Below are 15982 nucleotides of genomic sequence, written 5' to 3' on the forward strand. Positions count from 1 at the left end.
GAGCCCTGCTGTTACAAATTTATGGGTTTAAATTTAGTCTTTAGGTTCAGTATATATTGGAGACAACCACATTGGCCCATGAAAACCCCTTCATTTTGGACACTGCTACATGCCGAGCTTATTTACATGCTGATATGTTGTTGGAAACTGTTGTCAGTCAGACAGCATTCACTTCTCTTGACCTTGTGGTTTTCTCACTCTCTGAAACAAAACCCTTCTGCATGTTTCAACCCCACTCATCTCCCAGCTGAAGCCTGTCCAGGGAATCCATCATCTTCACACTGCTTATGCTCTATCTTCCAACACTGAGTGTCACTTGGCCTATCTGTGTGAGCCCGGCCAGGCCACAGAGGTGACATTTCATTCTGTTGTCTGGTACTGTAATTGAATCTGTGTGGCGACATCACAGTGAACATGCACACCCCGAGGTGATCTGCAGGGACGCACTAACCCCAGCCATTTCCCAACAGAAATGTCGCAGCGACTGATTGACTAATATGTCATGTCCATGATAATGTTACATGTTTGTAGCCAGGAGTAGTGGGGATCAGTTCATTGTGGGGAGACGACAATGTAGAGAGGATTGTTTTGACTCTTGGACAAGGGAGATGGATGAGGTTGTAGCATCCTAATGAATGAGGAGGATCCTGGGTTTGGTGTCCCACAGTGTGTTGAGCACTTATTTTTATCCCCATATTTTCTTGAAGGAATAGTGCTGATAAAGTATGATACTCACATTGTCTCTGGGTTTCCAAACAATACCAATCTATTATGTTTACAAAATCAGTGTACCCGTGAAGATCGAGGCTAGAATAGGTGTTCAGCAACCCATGCATCTATGCTCGTCATAAGAGGCGACTAACAGGATCGGGTGGTCAGACTCGATGACTTGGTTGACGCATGTCATCATATTCCAATTGCATGGATTGATGCTCATAACATTGGATTGTCTGGTCCAGACTCAATTATTTACAGACTGTCATCATATATTGCTGAGTACGGCATTACAATTATTTTTTTTATATACATGTATATATATAAATAGACAAAAAGTGCATTAATGAATTTTTTTTCTTTTTATTCAGGGTTACTTCTAAGTATGGGCATTGATGTGTCCTTGTAGATCAGGTCATTGAATACACCAAGCAATATTCAACGGACTACTGTTGATAAAAATTATAATCCAAGTACAAAAACTAAATCTAGCTTTTATTGCCATATTGCTGTCATCAACACTATTGAGCAATTTCATTACACCCATGTAGTGCTAGAGCTGCATCAGCCCATTTAGTTAATGAATTAATATTAAGGTTAAATTCAGCCTGGATACTGTGGAGTTGCCTCCCTACTATGAAGTAAGTACAACTTTGTAATTAGGTGCAGGGAGATCTGTTGATTGTAAAATGCCATTGATTTATGTGAGGTGTGGTGATAACTTTACAGATGTGGTTGATTTATGTTGGGAAAGATAAGCACAATTACAATATTCAGATCCTCCTTTGGAAAAAAAACCATCCTCTTATCGCCGCAGAGTAATTATAGTTAATATATTTCACCTGGGATGCAGCCACATCTGGCTGAAACTCAATTCTCAGCAGTATTGAAAATCTCCAATGTAGTATTAATCTCCGAAGGTAAATAATTGTAATACTTACCAACTGGCACTGGGAATTGGTTGGAATTTGGACATAAATCATTTGTTGTGTTTGTTTTTTTCAACCGATCAATCATGATTGGTTACTTTATAAATGAAAATCCTTTTTTGTACTTTTGAAGTATGTTTTTAATCATGATTTCAAATGGTCAAACTTATATTTAAAATGTAGCATATTAATGATGAGCGTTTGTTATATGTTGTTATGTTTGTGTAATTCATGTGTACAATATTGCTGAGTGTCATACACAATTCACTTGCTCACTGACCTTGCTCGCTGGCTTTCTAACGTCTACACATGTTGAGTGTTGATAGATTAAGTTTACATTTGGCTGTTATTTTTTTTAGCATTAATTGCCAACCCTGCCATTCTCAGTGATGTAGCTGTGGTATTAAGGCTATGCCTGCATTTTTAGTCCTTCCCTCGCTCCATATGGTTTCTGGATCAGCAATGTATGCTTACGAATCGAAACAGGATCGGGTGGTCAGACTCTGATTTGGTTGATCCAAGTTGCATGGCTCGATGCTCATGATGTCAATCAGAGGATTTTCTGGTCAAGACGTGAATGTTTACAGGCTGTGTCATATTGTGGAATACTGAATGTTGCTGAGTGCGCTATCAAACTTACAAATGTAAGAGGTGACCAAATGGATTAGGGTGTTCAGGATCAGTGACTTGGTTGATTGCATGTTATACTAATGGACCGTTGCTCACAATGTCGATCACTCGATTGTCTGGTCAGTTAATTACAGGCAGCTGTCATATAGCTGGAATATTGCACAGTATGGTGTGAAACAACAAACAAACATGTCAGTCTATACCTCGGGCTATGTTTCAAAGAGTTGCATCTCCAGTCTGACAGAGTTGACTTCTGCTGTTAATCTGTGTAATATTGCCCTATGTATTGCCATGAAGAGTAGGATTAAGTCGTTATTAACTTGCGAACACCTCACACTACCAGTACTACAAGGCCATTATGTAATGAACCACTTAGTTTTAACCTCATTAGTCTCTGGAGGATATTTTATTTTAAATAGCAGAACATTTTGTTGGTGGCATTGAATGTGTATGTGAGATGGTGGATGTGAGTAGTGAAGATCTGATTCGCTTGTACTGTTAAAGCTGTTTTCTGGCTTCAGTTCTGGGAATGTGTTTTGTAAGGTTCTTGATGTGTTAACCAGAATGTTTGATTATAGAACTGATGTTCTTTTTAGTTCTTTGATGTGTTTCTACTTGATGTACACAAGTCTGTTCTGTGCATTTTGTATACAATTAGTCCTGCTGTTTAGAGATTCCAGGGTAGAAGAGGTCCCCAGTACCTCCAGCTTGTAAGAACTGACTCATGAGGATCAGATCTGGTTGATTGTGTCAGCATCTCCCAAAAAAGGCCATGGATGATTGTTCATGTTATCAACCAGTGGTTCGCCTGGCTAAGGTTATTAGGCATTGATCTGTTACCTTCTGCCAGACCTAGTATGTGTCTTGCTTAGCATGTACATCTCAAAGCATGATATTATCATGTGCGTGTATATGAGTACACTATGTTATGTGAGTTTTATCCACAGCACGTAACAAAAATAGGGGTAAATCATAAGATTTTTGCTCTGTTTCTATCCAGCATTAATAAGCTATGGTCTTAGAGTTATTCCCGACCCTCCAGTCCGTGACTGCACTCGGTCAGACCAGTCAGAAGCCCAAGTCTAGTAACAAACGTACATCAACATGATCAATGACACTATTTATCTACTACAGATCATGATACCAAGTAACAAGTCTCTGCTAGTTTTTGGAACAGACAACCCTGCAATGTACTGACAACTGCCTCAGGATTAGAATTGTGTTCAGAATGATTTTATGTGATTCCTTTCCATTCTGTAACATCAGTGTTCACATATAAATCATTAAAATGAGAAATGTATGTCCCCCACTTTACAGTCATTAAGGTGCTCTGTTATGGATATAAGGGGCGGTCGGGTAGCCTAGTGGTTAAAGTGTTCGCTCGTCACGCCGAAGACCCGGGTTCGAATCCTGACATGGGTACAATGTGAAGCCCATTTCTGGTGTCCCTCGCCGTGATATTGCTGGAATATTGCTAAAAGCAGCATAAAACCAAACTCGCTCACTCACTCACTCACTGTTATGAATACCTATCTTTCTATCTTATGAGTTTTGATGCATTTTAAGTTTTCTCTTTCAGAGTATGTCATGGGGCCATCTCACCCTTCCTTGTTTTCTGCCTGGGTTTAGGTGTGTGCTTCCCTAAGTGGTGATGATGCATACAAGACTCTCACCACAGGGGTTGCCTTCACTTCTATGTACAGCACAAACAAACAATTTCTCCTCCGTATACAATTTGACATCTGTAAGACAAATATGTAAGAATGAATTTCTGTTTACCTCTGCATTTTCTTGTTTCAGGATGCTGTTTTGTGACATTCTATACCAGAAAAGCTGCTCTGGCTGCCCAAAATGCCTTACACAATATCAAAACAATGCATGGGGTAAGTAAAACTCTTATCAAAGCTTCTTGTTATTTTGAGAAGACCTTTTCTTTTCAAGGAGACTGCTTCATCTGATCCCTAAAACAGTTAGAATAATGTCCTATCTATTCACTTGAACTTGGGAGTGTTTGTTGGTTAGGGCTAACAAGTAGAGTCCTGGCATTTTCAGAGTTACTCGCTGTTTATGACAAAACAAAGAGCACACATGAACATATGCCAAGCACTGCTAACTTTTCTGCCGCAAATAAAATGAAATGAAATATAGTCCAACCTGCCAACCTCATTTTGAAGTCAAGTGTAATCAGGACATTTGCTATTTTTGTTAAGCCTTCCTGTCTTTTAGGAACCCTCAATAAGTAAACCAATATTTCATGTTTCCCACTCAACATTTCACATATTCCAGAAATCCATTCTTCCCATTACAAACGTGCCTAATGAAGCATCTATTGTCACATTCCCAATGACTGCTATGAATGGATCTAGTTTGGGAATTTTGTGGTACATGTCTCATGGGGAGCTGCTGTTTCAATGATACACCAAGCTGGTTGCTTGATATTGATGGTAAATGACATGTCCACATTTTCACAGCTAAAACTGGGATGAAAACCTTGATCAGGGGTAATTTGATGCCCTTAATTGAAGCTAGCCATTTGAACACAACATGATTAATCTAATCATGCTACTTTTGTCTTTCCGAGTTAGTCTGGCAATGGTGGAGTTGTTGTTCATTGCTTTTGGTGATTGAGTGAATGAGTGAGTGAGTGGTTTTACGCTCCTTTTAGCAATATTCCAGCAGTGTCACGGTGAGGGACACCAGAAATGGGCTTCATACATTGTACCCATGTCTGTAATGGAACCCAGGTCTTCAGCATGACGAGCAAACACTTTAATCACTAGGCTACCCCACCGCTCCTTCATTGCTTTCAGTTTGGAGGGAAGCTTGAATGAGGGCCTCAAGGAAATAGTCTGACACAATTGGAGATAGAGAACTGTCTAGACACTGATGCCGTCAGAGAAACTTCAGCTAGTTTATTTTGAAGTGAAATATGCTTTATGTGTATATATACATAGAATTCTTGGCATTTTGTTGAAGAAAGACAGCACATCTGTTTTGGAAAACGTGTCTTTAAGAATGGATCCTAACAATCTCAATGGTATAAGCTGTTGAGAGACAGCTCCATTGTACGCTATGTGGTAGATTTACAGTCATACTTGTGCACTCTGCAATTTTACTAGACCTGCTTTACTGATTTGGTTAGGATAGGTTTACTAATTAAAAAAATCATTTGTTAGTACAGGTAACAGCTAATAGTTTATGTATTTGGGTAAATTTTAGATGTCAAAGTAAATCGTTTTGAGATTAGGTATCTTGTTGGTTGCGATGTTTGTGTGATAGACTTGAATAGTTGTAAGAAAAACTATAAATATTATTTAACACTTCTGGACAATCAATCATTGATAGATTTGGAGAATTATTGGAGAAATAGAGGACTCGGTGATGTAAGTAGAGAGAAAGCTGCAATAGAAAAATACCTTTGGAGTAACTAGTGCTGATACTGCTGATTTCTCTGGCAATTACTTTGGCCATTGAGGTTAATCCTCAAATCAGGATGTTGGTCAAAGTGCCCATTAAGTTCTGTGACTTCTAAATGACTTGGTCTGTTAATTTGCAGCTATCTTAATGAAGGATCGCGATAGCTTAAACAGTTTATGGATTCCCTTAATCATCCCACGAGAAACCTCGACACTGCAGAGTCAGATAGCAGGAGTCTGTATAATTAATCATCTGACAATACCATTATATTGTGAAATAGAAAACAGAATAGAAACCCAGGATGATGCCAGCTGCATGAAGCATTATTACGCTATGAAATATTCATCATGAAAGTTATCCAACTTTTAAGCAATCCTGGTGTAGCTCAACATGAAGTGTTTCCAATATTGCAAATGCCAATAACAATACAATTATATTGTTAAATTGGAAATAGAATGGAAACCCCAGGATGAGGAAGCCTTGGGAAGTATAACACAGTATGAAATGTTCATCACGAAAGTTGTCAAACTTTTAAGCAATGCTGGTTTACCTCACCATTCCAAACCAATGGTGTTCCACCATGTGATGCACTACACAGCAGGGGCTACCACACTAGGAGTCCTGGGAGACGACAACAAACAGATGCTTGTCTGCTGCATCCCCACACGCACCATGTCCTTCATACATCATGCTGCAGCAGGGATGATGATTGGATGGGGTTATTGATGGAGCGGCATGTTGGGGGTGATTGCAGAATTCAAACACGGTCCCAGACAGGTTGCTGCTGACACTGTGGGGTGACCTGGATGGCAGCCCAGGCTTGGAGAATCAGTATAATAGAAGGGTTTCATCATGCGAGACTGACCTCTTGACATGAGGGTTCTGGCTTTCTGTATGATTGTAAATGTAATTGAAACTGGGGCAGTTTGTTGGTTTCACAGAAGTGATTGGAGTTTGTCGTCATAGTTACTGGAAGGTGAACCTAGTCAGTTCTGTATGGATTTTCAAGTAGAGAAGTGTCCCAGATATTTATATCGTGAGGTAGAGTTTAAAGGATTTAACTTTCTAAGCTTGATGTTAGACTGCAAGTGGTAGGTGTATGTTTCGCTGTTTCTTTCTTATTACATTCTCAAGTGTAAAAGCAGGTTTGCCATGGTGATCAGAAGTTCAGTTATTTTTCTTTGTGAAATAATTGTTGATCATTTAAATTTGAGATTGATAGACACAAGATGTTTAAAAACAAAACACTTTTCATCTTTGTCACCATGTCATAGGTTTATGTAGCTTTTTTGTAATATGAGATGAGCTGAACCTACAGTTGACCAAACATAATTGAAATTAATAATTGATGAAATAATTGGAGGCTGATTGAATGACAAATGGAAACAATTTATGCACTAAACTCACAAAAAACAGTCATTCCAAATGAAAGGGGTCGGTTTATTGACTCATGAAAAAACACATTACGATCATTCTCGCAACAGCTTATTTGACCTAAATGTTTTCAAATCAAGCTGAAGCTTTGAAGTAACAGAATGAGATATCTTTCTCAAGGTTGACTAGTGACAGTTTATAAAAAAATAACTTTGTGGCAGACCGTTGCTGCTATTCAGTTTGATGAAAAAGATAAATCCTACATTATGAGATTATCATGATAATACCTTTCCTTTTTCAGTTGTGAATTGATTTGGGAAGGCCTCTAGCCTGAAAAGTATATAAGAATGAAATCAAAGAATACTGCTGTGAAGGGTATCGTGTCCTAATGCTGCAAACCTGAAATATCAATTCCTGGATTATACAGGGCAAGATTAATATGAGCTGTTGATATATAAATTTGCTGTGGTCAGTGTTGATGTATGATCAACGTCCATACGGGGAATGTGGATATGACTATAGATTCCGAGCAATCTATGCTTGTCGTAAGAGGCGACTAAATGGATCGGGTTTTCAGGCTTAGTGACTTTGTTTATTGCATGTCTCTGTAACCAAATTGCTTGGATGGATGCTCATTATGTCAATCACTGGATTGTCATCTTCCCCAGGCAAGGAGGTAAACTGACTATAAGAGTCCAGTTTCAAGCCTCATTGCTAAATGAGGCTTGAATTCCGGAGTTATAGTTTGGCGTGACTAACAAGTCTAAGCATAGTCCAATCAAAATCATAATCGACATCCGGTTCGTAGACACCATGGTGACAACCGTGCAAATTCAGCAATTGCAGGAATTGCAAAATGTATATGTACTGTTAACTGGGTACTGATAGATGGTTTCCAAATCTTAATAAACGAACATCACTGAGCAGTCATACCACTCGAAAAGCATAGAGAAAACAACTTGGTCAGTCTTCTAAGCTCTTCCTTTAACCAGTTTTAGACATATAGCAAAACTATTAGCAATAAAATATATATGTTTGCATGGCAAAGGATGGACAGATTACTGGCAGTTCCCATTTCCGTCCCAGTAAGGATTTCTTTGTATGGTTCCATTGAACTAGAATTAATATGTACTGCCCCTACTCTTGCTTGCCCCGACACTAATGTTACATTCCTAAATCACTGCAGTTGACCTTGACATATTTCTGTGAGGATATGATGGCCCGCAACTAGTGAAAGGTTAGCCAGCACTGATCCCAGTGTCAGTATTAAGCTGGGTCATGCTTTCAATCAGCAATGCTTGTATTGAAAGTCAGTCAGCGATATTTGTTACAATCAGCTTTCTAATGCCCCTGGAGTATTGCTGTTAACAGTTGGGTTTGTCCTTGTCCTTGTGGTGGAGGAAACAGTTATGTCACTTGATTTATTTAAACTTGATAGATGTATGATTTTTCTTTTCACTTTCCTTGTTAAGCTGCAGTAGTGAACTTCCTTGATTTATATGAGGAGGAGGATTGTGTGGGAACGTTTTAATGTGATGGATTTCCTTCTGGCTGTGAGAAATGTCATTTAAATATTTCTCAATCATCTTGATATTTCATCATGTGGCTGATTCACAGTTGTGGCTCTGTAATATTCCATCAAGTCAGGTCCATTAATTGAAGAAAAAACCCAAACCCCAGCTGAACTTTCATATCTTCACATAGTGTGAAGACATAATTACATTTGCAAGTCGCTGCATTCATTGTACATGTTGAAGCTTGGCTGGTCATACATCAACCAAGTGTATGGGGTCCCTTTAAGGGTAGACAACTTTGCCACACTGATCCTTCTTTCCATCCATCCATCCATCAGTAAGGGCTGGTATATTACTGGTAGATTGGTAAATTGACATTAATTCTCTCCGCGATATGTCTCACAAAATCTATGTCAACAACATTCGGAGCCCAAAGATGGGTGTGGTCAGTTGTTTCAAATGTGAAAAGCAATGCTGAAGTGTGGAAGCACTTCAGTCTAAAACAAACGGATGGCAAAATTGATAAAACAAATATTGCAGTCTGTTGTAAGTGAGCTTCTGAATTCAAAATTAAGAATTATGCAATATGTCATTATACGTATCGCAAAACTGCCTTGTGCATCATAAAATATTGTGATACACTTTGAACCTCCAATAACCATCCCTGTCAGGTAGCCACATATCAAATGACTCCCTATTCATGCATACACTTACTTGATATGTTTAAAAAGTAAAATATGAGGTTTCTGTTGATCATCTGATATGAAGTGGAATTTGAAAGCCAGTTGTTTCCTGTTACAAGTTTAGTGAGTCTACTTCATTGTTCAGATACCCCCACTGGGAGTTAGAATAGGTCCCCAGCAACAAATAATTATAGTACGAAACGACTTGGTGATTGCATGTCATCATACCCTGATGGTGTGGATTGTTGTTCATACTAGCAATTGCTTGTTTGTCTGGTCCAGATCTCAATGTTTTTCAAACCATTGTCATATATTGCTGGAATGTTGCTGAGTGCATCATAAATTTGGGATTTTACAAAATACCAGTTGGACGAGGTTGTGATGAATGTTAATTTACAGACTGCTTTTTAATGAATAAAGTTGCTAGTTCAAGTCTAGGCTTGTTTTCTTAAACAACAGAATTTTAAACAAATAACAAGCTCATCAGCATGTTCACTGGGCAATGTACAGCATTTTAATGAGGTTAGGAAACCCCAGAAGTAAATTGATCTTGTTGGCGTCACAAAGCAATAATCACGTGATAAGCTATGTTAATAGCATAGCGACTTCGAAGCCTTCTTTCGTATTGATGCAAAGGAGTGATGATTGGTTATTATTGTGATCAGATTTTTGTCATGTGGGTGTGTGCCCGTAAAGATCCGGGGTAGAATAGGTCTTCAGCAACCCATGCTTGTCGTAAGAGGCAACTAACGGGACGCATGTCATCGTATCCCAATTGCGTGTACCAATGCTCATGATGTCAATCACTGGTTTGTCTGGTCCAGACACAATTATTTACAGACCTCTATCATATAGCTGGAATACTGCTGAGTAAGGTGTTAAACACCAAAGAGAGAGACAATTCCATAGCACTATGGATAGATGCTTTAACCACTGGCGTTCCTGGCCCAGACTCAATTATATATACCCACCATGATCATGCATGATGACGCAGGAGTAAGTAATATTCCTGATGGCAGTGTTAAACAATATTCACTCGTGACATAATGCAGCATGCAGGTCAAATTTCAATTACTCATTCCTATGATCACTTCTGGAAACAGAAACGTGATATAAAAATTTTAAAGCCACTTTTTTATTTGCAGATGCATCATCCTATACAGATGAAACCAGCCGACAGTGAGAAAAGAAACGGTGGGTTGAAGGCTCTTACTCATTTGTACAGAGCATTTGATTAACAAAGGCTCATGACCTGTCATGTTTCTTTCCTTATAATGCATCACGATCTTGTTAAGGAATTCTGCCATGTCTTCTATATATGTTGAGGCAGCTAAAGTTAAATTTAAATGCAACATAAACACATTTCTGTAAGGAATTTTAAAAAATAAGCCATACATGGCCATATATAGATTAAGAGGATAAAAACTTGGAAAATAATTTTTTGATGGTGTATCACATGTTATGCATGTTTTTATGTAATGTGTGTCTTGTTTTGTTTGGAAAGAATTCCAGCCTCTTATTCCATTTCAGTAGAAGAACGAAAACTTTTTGTGGGGATGGTGTCTAAAAAATTAAGTGAAAATGATATACGGATGATGTTTGCTCCCTTTGGTACGATAGAGGATTGTACAGTGTTACGAGATGCAAATGGTGCTAGTCGAGGTGAGTAAGGGGTAGAAAAATCACGCTACCACTTCAAAGCAGCTAAATCAAATACGTTACTATAAGAAAAGAAAATCCTTGGAAATGGAAATATGTTTCAGAAAGTTCATACTCATGTTCTCATTAAGAGATGAGAAAGAAAAGTTATGTTTTTGCACACTGGGTAATGATTTTAATTTAGCTTCTTGTAAATATTCAGTCTACCTCTTGTCCGAAAATCTCAATTGAATAAGAATTTGTTTCATAGAATAAGTTAAACTTTGGATGCTCCATGTTATTAACAAATCGACTGAAAGAAAAGATTGACATATATTATTAAATTCTTTTCCTCCTGACTTACATATGATACTGTGGAGTACTTTGGTGAAGTTATGGGCGCTCTGTTCATTCTATTCTTCGATGAGGATTGTGATGTCGTGTATGTCTGTAGGACAGGTAGATAGCCTCTGTTTCGTGTGTGTGTTGCATTGTCATCTCTTTGTTCCAGGTTGTGCATTTGTTACATATGCCAATCGCCACAGTGCACAGAATGCTATCAAGAGCATGCATCACTCACAGACTATGGAGGTATGTGATTTTATTCAGCAAATCTGTTGAGCCATGGCTGAACCTGTTTGAGGGATAGACATGGACACCAGTCCAAGAATAGTAACATCTAGACTAGCTAGTTTTATCCCAAAGTCGAGTTATTTTATGTAAATACTAGTCCAAAATGAATGAAACAAAAATGTTATCTATGGTTACGTTTTTTGTCAGTTTCTTCGAAATTGTAGCATAGTTGGAGCATTGAGAACTGGTTCAGAATTATTGCCCACAAATGCTAGTCAGTGAGGACTACCATCATTGGATTATTACTTGTCCTCAGCACAATTTAGTTGTCCCGGGCTAGCGGACTTGTGGAATTTCCAAGGGTGTAGGTAATTGTTTCTGGTAGTCTTGACAATGTAATGGCGTTATCATGATCATGACATAGGCCACTTATGAAGCCCACAACTCAACACCACAGACACTATTAATGCACCTTACATCAATCCCAATATCATTTTGATTTTTTTTATATATACATTTTTACTCATATCTAGCATGTTTCCCATAAAACAGGTTATAGTCATACATTTTCATCTTGGTATTGAGTTACTTGGCCTTAACATATTCAAATGTATCTAGTTTCTGGTCAGTCTGCAGCTTTGCAGTACCACAACCTGTTTATAAAGCACCATAAGTGTGTATTTGGTGGTCCCTGCATCTGTGTGTATTTACAATAGTGACAGTCGTGCTGATGTGTATCTCTGGCACCAGAGCCTGCCAGTGAAGGCTGCTTGCAGAGATATGCTATACAGTTATGGAAAACCAGTTGGCTTAAGTATGAATGGGTTTTGGAATAATGTTTTTTTAAAAATTCATACTCAATTACTTCCTCACTAATCCAATACATTGCAATAGTGAAAGTGTCAAAGATTTCATCTGTAGTTTGACTTTATTGCACTGAGAGTTTAAAAATGGGTTATTTCTGTTTTTTGCTCAGCTTGAAATAGAACCGAAAATGTCAACTATTTGGAGTCATAAATAATGTTTTATGTGGGGTATGAATCGAATACATTGCAATAGTGAAAGTGTCAAAGCTTTCATCTGTTATTTGGCTTTATTGCACTGAGAGTGTAAAAATGGGTTATTTCTGGTTTTTTCTCAGCTTGAAATAGAACCGAAAATGTCTAACTATTTGGAGTCATAAATAATGTTTTATGTGGGGTATGAAAGGAAAAGTCATGGCCAACTGTGAAGAGAGTCACGATAATCTCATAAAAATCCAAGTAAACAGATCAGGGCAAAAGCCTCAGTAGATTGAGTTTCAGGAACTTCTGGAGCAATCTTATGCTGATAATGGAAACACCAGGAGAAACATTTGGTGTCTGTGAATGGTGCCCTGCTGTGGGTTCTGTCATGGTCATTAGCAGAGGGTACATACACTCTGAATGATAACGCCATTCCGATGTTTCTACATAGTTGCTGTGATTTCCCAGTAACAAGGCTCTGAGCCTAATATTGTTGAGCAGGAACTGTTAGTATCTTGTACTAACCACAGAAGCACAAGGTCTGAAATGATGCTTCTAGCTTCTGCCAATGAGGAGACACTGCATACAAACTGAAACATGATTATGGGCACTGAGGCGGGTTATGCAGACACGTGTTTTCTTAAGAGGAATTCCTTGTTAAAGTAACAAAGTATAGCTAGCAGCCCAAGTCTATGGTTGTATCATTTCAGCAATGTTGGAGCTTCAGATTCATGTTGATAATTATTGGTTAAGCCTTGTGGCGATTCTAGGTTAGAATTGGTCCCCAACAACCAATGCTTGTCTCAGCAGAGACTTAATGGATCGAGTGGTCACATTCGGTGATCAGTTCATGTGTCTTCACAGCCCGGTGTCATCCGATGACCATGTGGGGACCTGGTGTAGAATGTGTCCCCATACACACTTGTACCCCCATGTCATGGTATTGCCAGAGGACCCATATTGTTTTCAGTCCAATGACCCAGCTTCAAGAATCACTGCTATATTTGCATGGTTAAATGAAGCCAGTAGGAACTAGTGAAAAGTTGTAATTTTGAATAATTTGTCAGGTTTGAAGATCATGAATTGTGGATGAGTTTGACTGTAGTTTGGTGTCTTTAATCAGGGTTGATGCTGGGCCACAAAGACCTTTGAACATTGTTGAAATGAACAGCTGCCTTGAACAGAGTTGTTGTATTTTTCATTTGGCATTGAAAAATTCTTCACTTTCACATTTTGCCTTAAACGCCTTATTCACCCTGATGAATACAGTGCGGTCAGGTAGCCTAGTGGTTAAATGATTTTATGTGATTCCATTCAATTCTGTAACATCAGTGTTCACATATAAATCATTAAAATGAGAAATGTATGTCCCCCACTTTACAGTCATTAAGGTGCTCTGTTATGGATATAAGGGGCGGTCGGGTAGCCTAGTGGTTAAAGCGTTCGCTCGTCACGCCGAAGACCCGGATTCAAATCCTGACATGGGTACAATGTGTGAAGCCCATTTCTGGTGTCCTCCGCCATTATATTGATGGAATATTGCTAAAAGCGTCATAAAATCATACTCGCTCATTCACCTAATGAATACAATGTCAAGTCGTAGTGTTTTCATTTTGGAGTTGTATTTGGCTTGGACTGGTTGTGAAAAGCTGTGTCTTCCTTGGGCCTTTCTGAACTGTGTTGCATACTTGTCAGTAGGAAGTTCAATATTCTCTTACAAATAGAAAATTGGGCATGTATTATCTTCTTGATTGAATGTAGAAGAGTGAAGACTAAAAGAACAGTTCCTTTCGGTATGGGATAGCATTGTTTGATGTTAGTTAAAGATAAATGTAAGATATATACTTTGTGACTTGTAAATGAAGAGTATTACAAAAATATCCTGTCAGAAAAACATACTTCTCGTGCTTATGTTTGTTGTTTAAAAAACATGGGTTTGTTTGCTTTGAATAGTCAAGAAGTGTTTGTGTACGGCAGTTGCATGTACTGCCTGCCATAAGTAATCCTTTACACAGTGAGTGTACTATCTATTTGAAATCATATACCAAGTTGTACGCAATATTTATGACTGCTGAGTGGCTACAAAAGCTGTGTAAATACTGGTTCTTGGGTGCATGTGTCTTACTGAGGAGAGTGACGCAAGCAGTTACAGGAAATTAGTGCAGTGTCTACCAGGAACACGTTTCTACCAGATTCCTGAAATAGATGTACAAACCAACGAAAACCTCCTACAGACAGGATTTGTCTTAATTGATTTGGCATGAAGAATGAATGGTTGTTGAGAAGTGCTAGTTGAGTTTAACATGTAAATTGCCTTTACACTGCAATTATTAAGATGAATGGTATTTAGTTTGATGAAGGGAATGTTCAGTGCCAGTTCTCATTTGTGTGAGAAATAAGCTAATCTTGAGGTGTCAGTGATGGTGTTTGATTCATTTTGTTTGTCTGTTGCAGGGTTGTTCCTCACCGATCGTTGTTAAGTTTGCTGATACACAGAAAGAAAAAGAGGCCAAGAAAATGCAGCAGATGACAACAAATTTGTGGAACCTGTCACTTGGCGGATTGGGCGCACTGGGGCCTCAGTATTTAGCTGTAAGTAGGGCGCTCAATGATGGCCCACTTGGGTTATACTCTGGCTGAAATCTTTAAAACACTTTTGTCTATTACTGACACTTTGGCAAATATTGTTTAGTGAGATTGGGAAAGCGTGTCATATAGGAACTTCTTGAGTTTGATACAATGCATTATAAATGCATATTCTATGCTAGTAATTATGGTAATAATTAATGATTTAACACATTCAAGATGTTGCTTGATGCAAACTTTAGACAAGAGCAGTTTTGAACACTTTGATTTCATTTTCAGTTACTACAACAAGCAGCTGCAGCAGGGAACTTGGGGATGTTGAATAACCTTGGCAACATGGGTATGTGGTCACCTTATCTTGAGGCAGTAGGGCCTATGTATCTGTACCCGTAAAGATACCGGGGTAGAATAGGTCTTCAGCAACCCATGCTTGCCGTAAAAGGCAACTATGCTTGTCGTAAAAGGTGACTAACGGGATCGGGTGGTCAGGCTCGCTGACTTGGTTGATACATGTCATCGATCCCAATTGCGTGGATCTATGCTCATGATATCAATCACTGGATTGTCTGGTCCAGACTTTATTATTTACAGACCGCCGTCATGTAGCGGGAATATTGCTGAGTGCGGTGTTAAACAACAAACCAACCAACCAACCTATGTATCTGACATAGGATGTGGTCACCTTATCTTGAGGCAGTAGGGCCCCTTTGTACGTTATGTAGAAACCCTATCCTGAGGCAGTAAGGCCTATGTACCTGATATAGGTATGAAGTTACCCTAGTTTTAGCCTGTAGGGCCTATTTACCTGACATAGGTATGTGGTTACCTATCTTGACGCAGTAAGGCCTATGTATCTTATGTAGGTATGTAGTATCCCTGTCTTAGCCAGTAGAGCCTATGTACCTTACGTGGCTATGTTG

The 15982-nt window shown here is 38.7% G+C and overlaps 1 protein-coding gene across 15 annotated transcripts in view; it reads left to right on the forward strand.

Annotated features, from left to right (window-relative positions):
* Positions 1-15982, forward strand: part of LOC139474225 (CUGBP Elav-like family member 2) — a 230921-nt gene that overhangs the window by 196227 nt on the left and 18712 nt on the right. For 12 of the 15 annotated variants that reach the window (XM_071257131.1, XM_071257134.1, XM_071257133.1 and 9 more), the window contains 6 exons: positions 4074-4156; positions 10407-10455; positions 10792-10923; positions 11411-11490; positions 14931-15068; positions 15342-15402. In XM_071257131.1, coding sequence (XP_071113232.1) covers positions 4074-4156; positions 10407-10455; positions 10792-10923; positions 11411-11490; positions 14931-15068; positions 15342-15402 — 543 coding nt within the window. The remainder of the gene's footprint in view (positions 1-4073; positions 4157-10406; positions 10456-10791; positions 10924-11410; positions 11491-14930; positions 15069-15341; positions 15403-15982) is intronic. The other 3 variants (XM_071257132.1, XM_071257145.1, XM_071257146.1) reach the window with 1 other exon arrangement.

Source organism: Haliotis cracherodii, unplaced genomic scaffold (assembly GCF_022045235.1).
Source record: "Haliotis cracherodii isolate W230 unplaced genomic scaffold, xgHalCrac1.p SCAF_3, whole genome shotgun sequence".
Taxonomy (NCBI): domain Eukaryota; kingdom Metazoa; phylum Mollusca; class Gastropoda; order Lepetellida; family Haliotidae; genus Haliotis; species Haliotis cracherodii.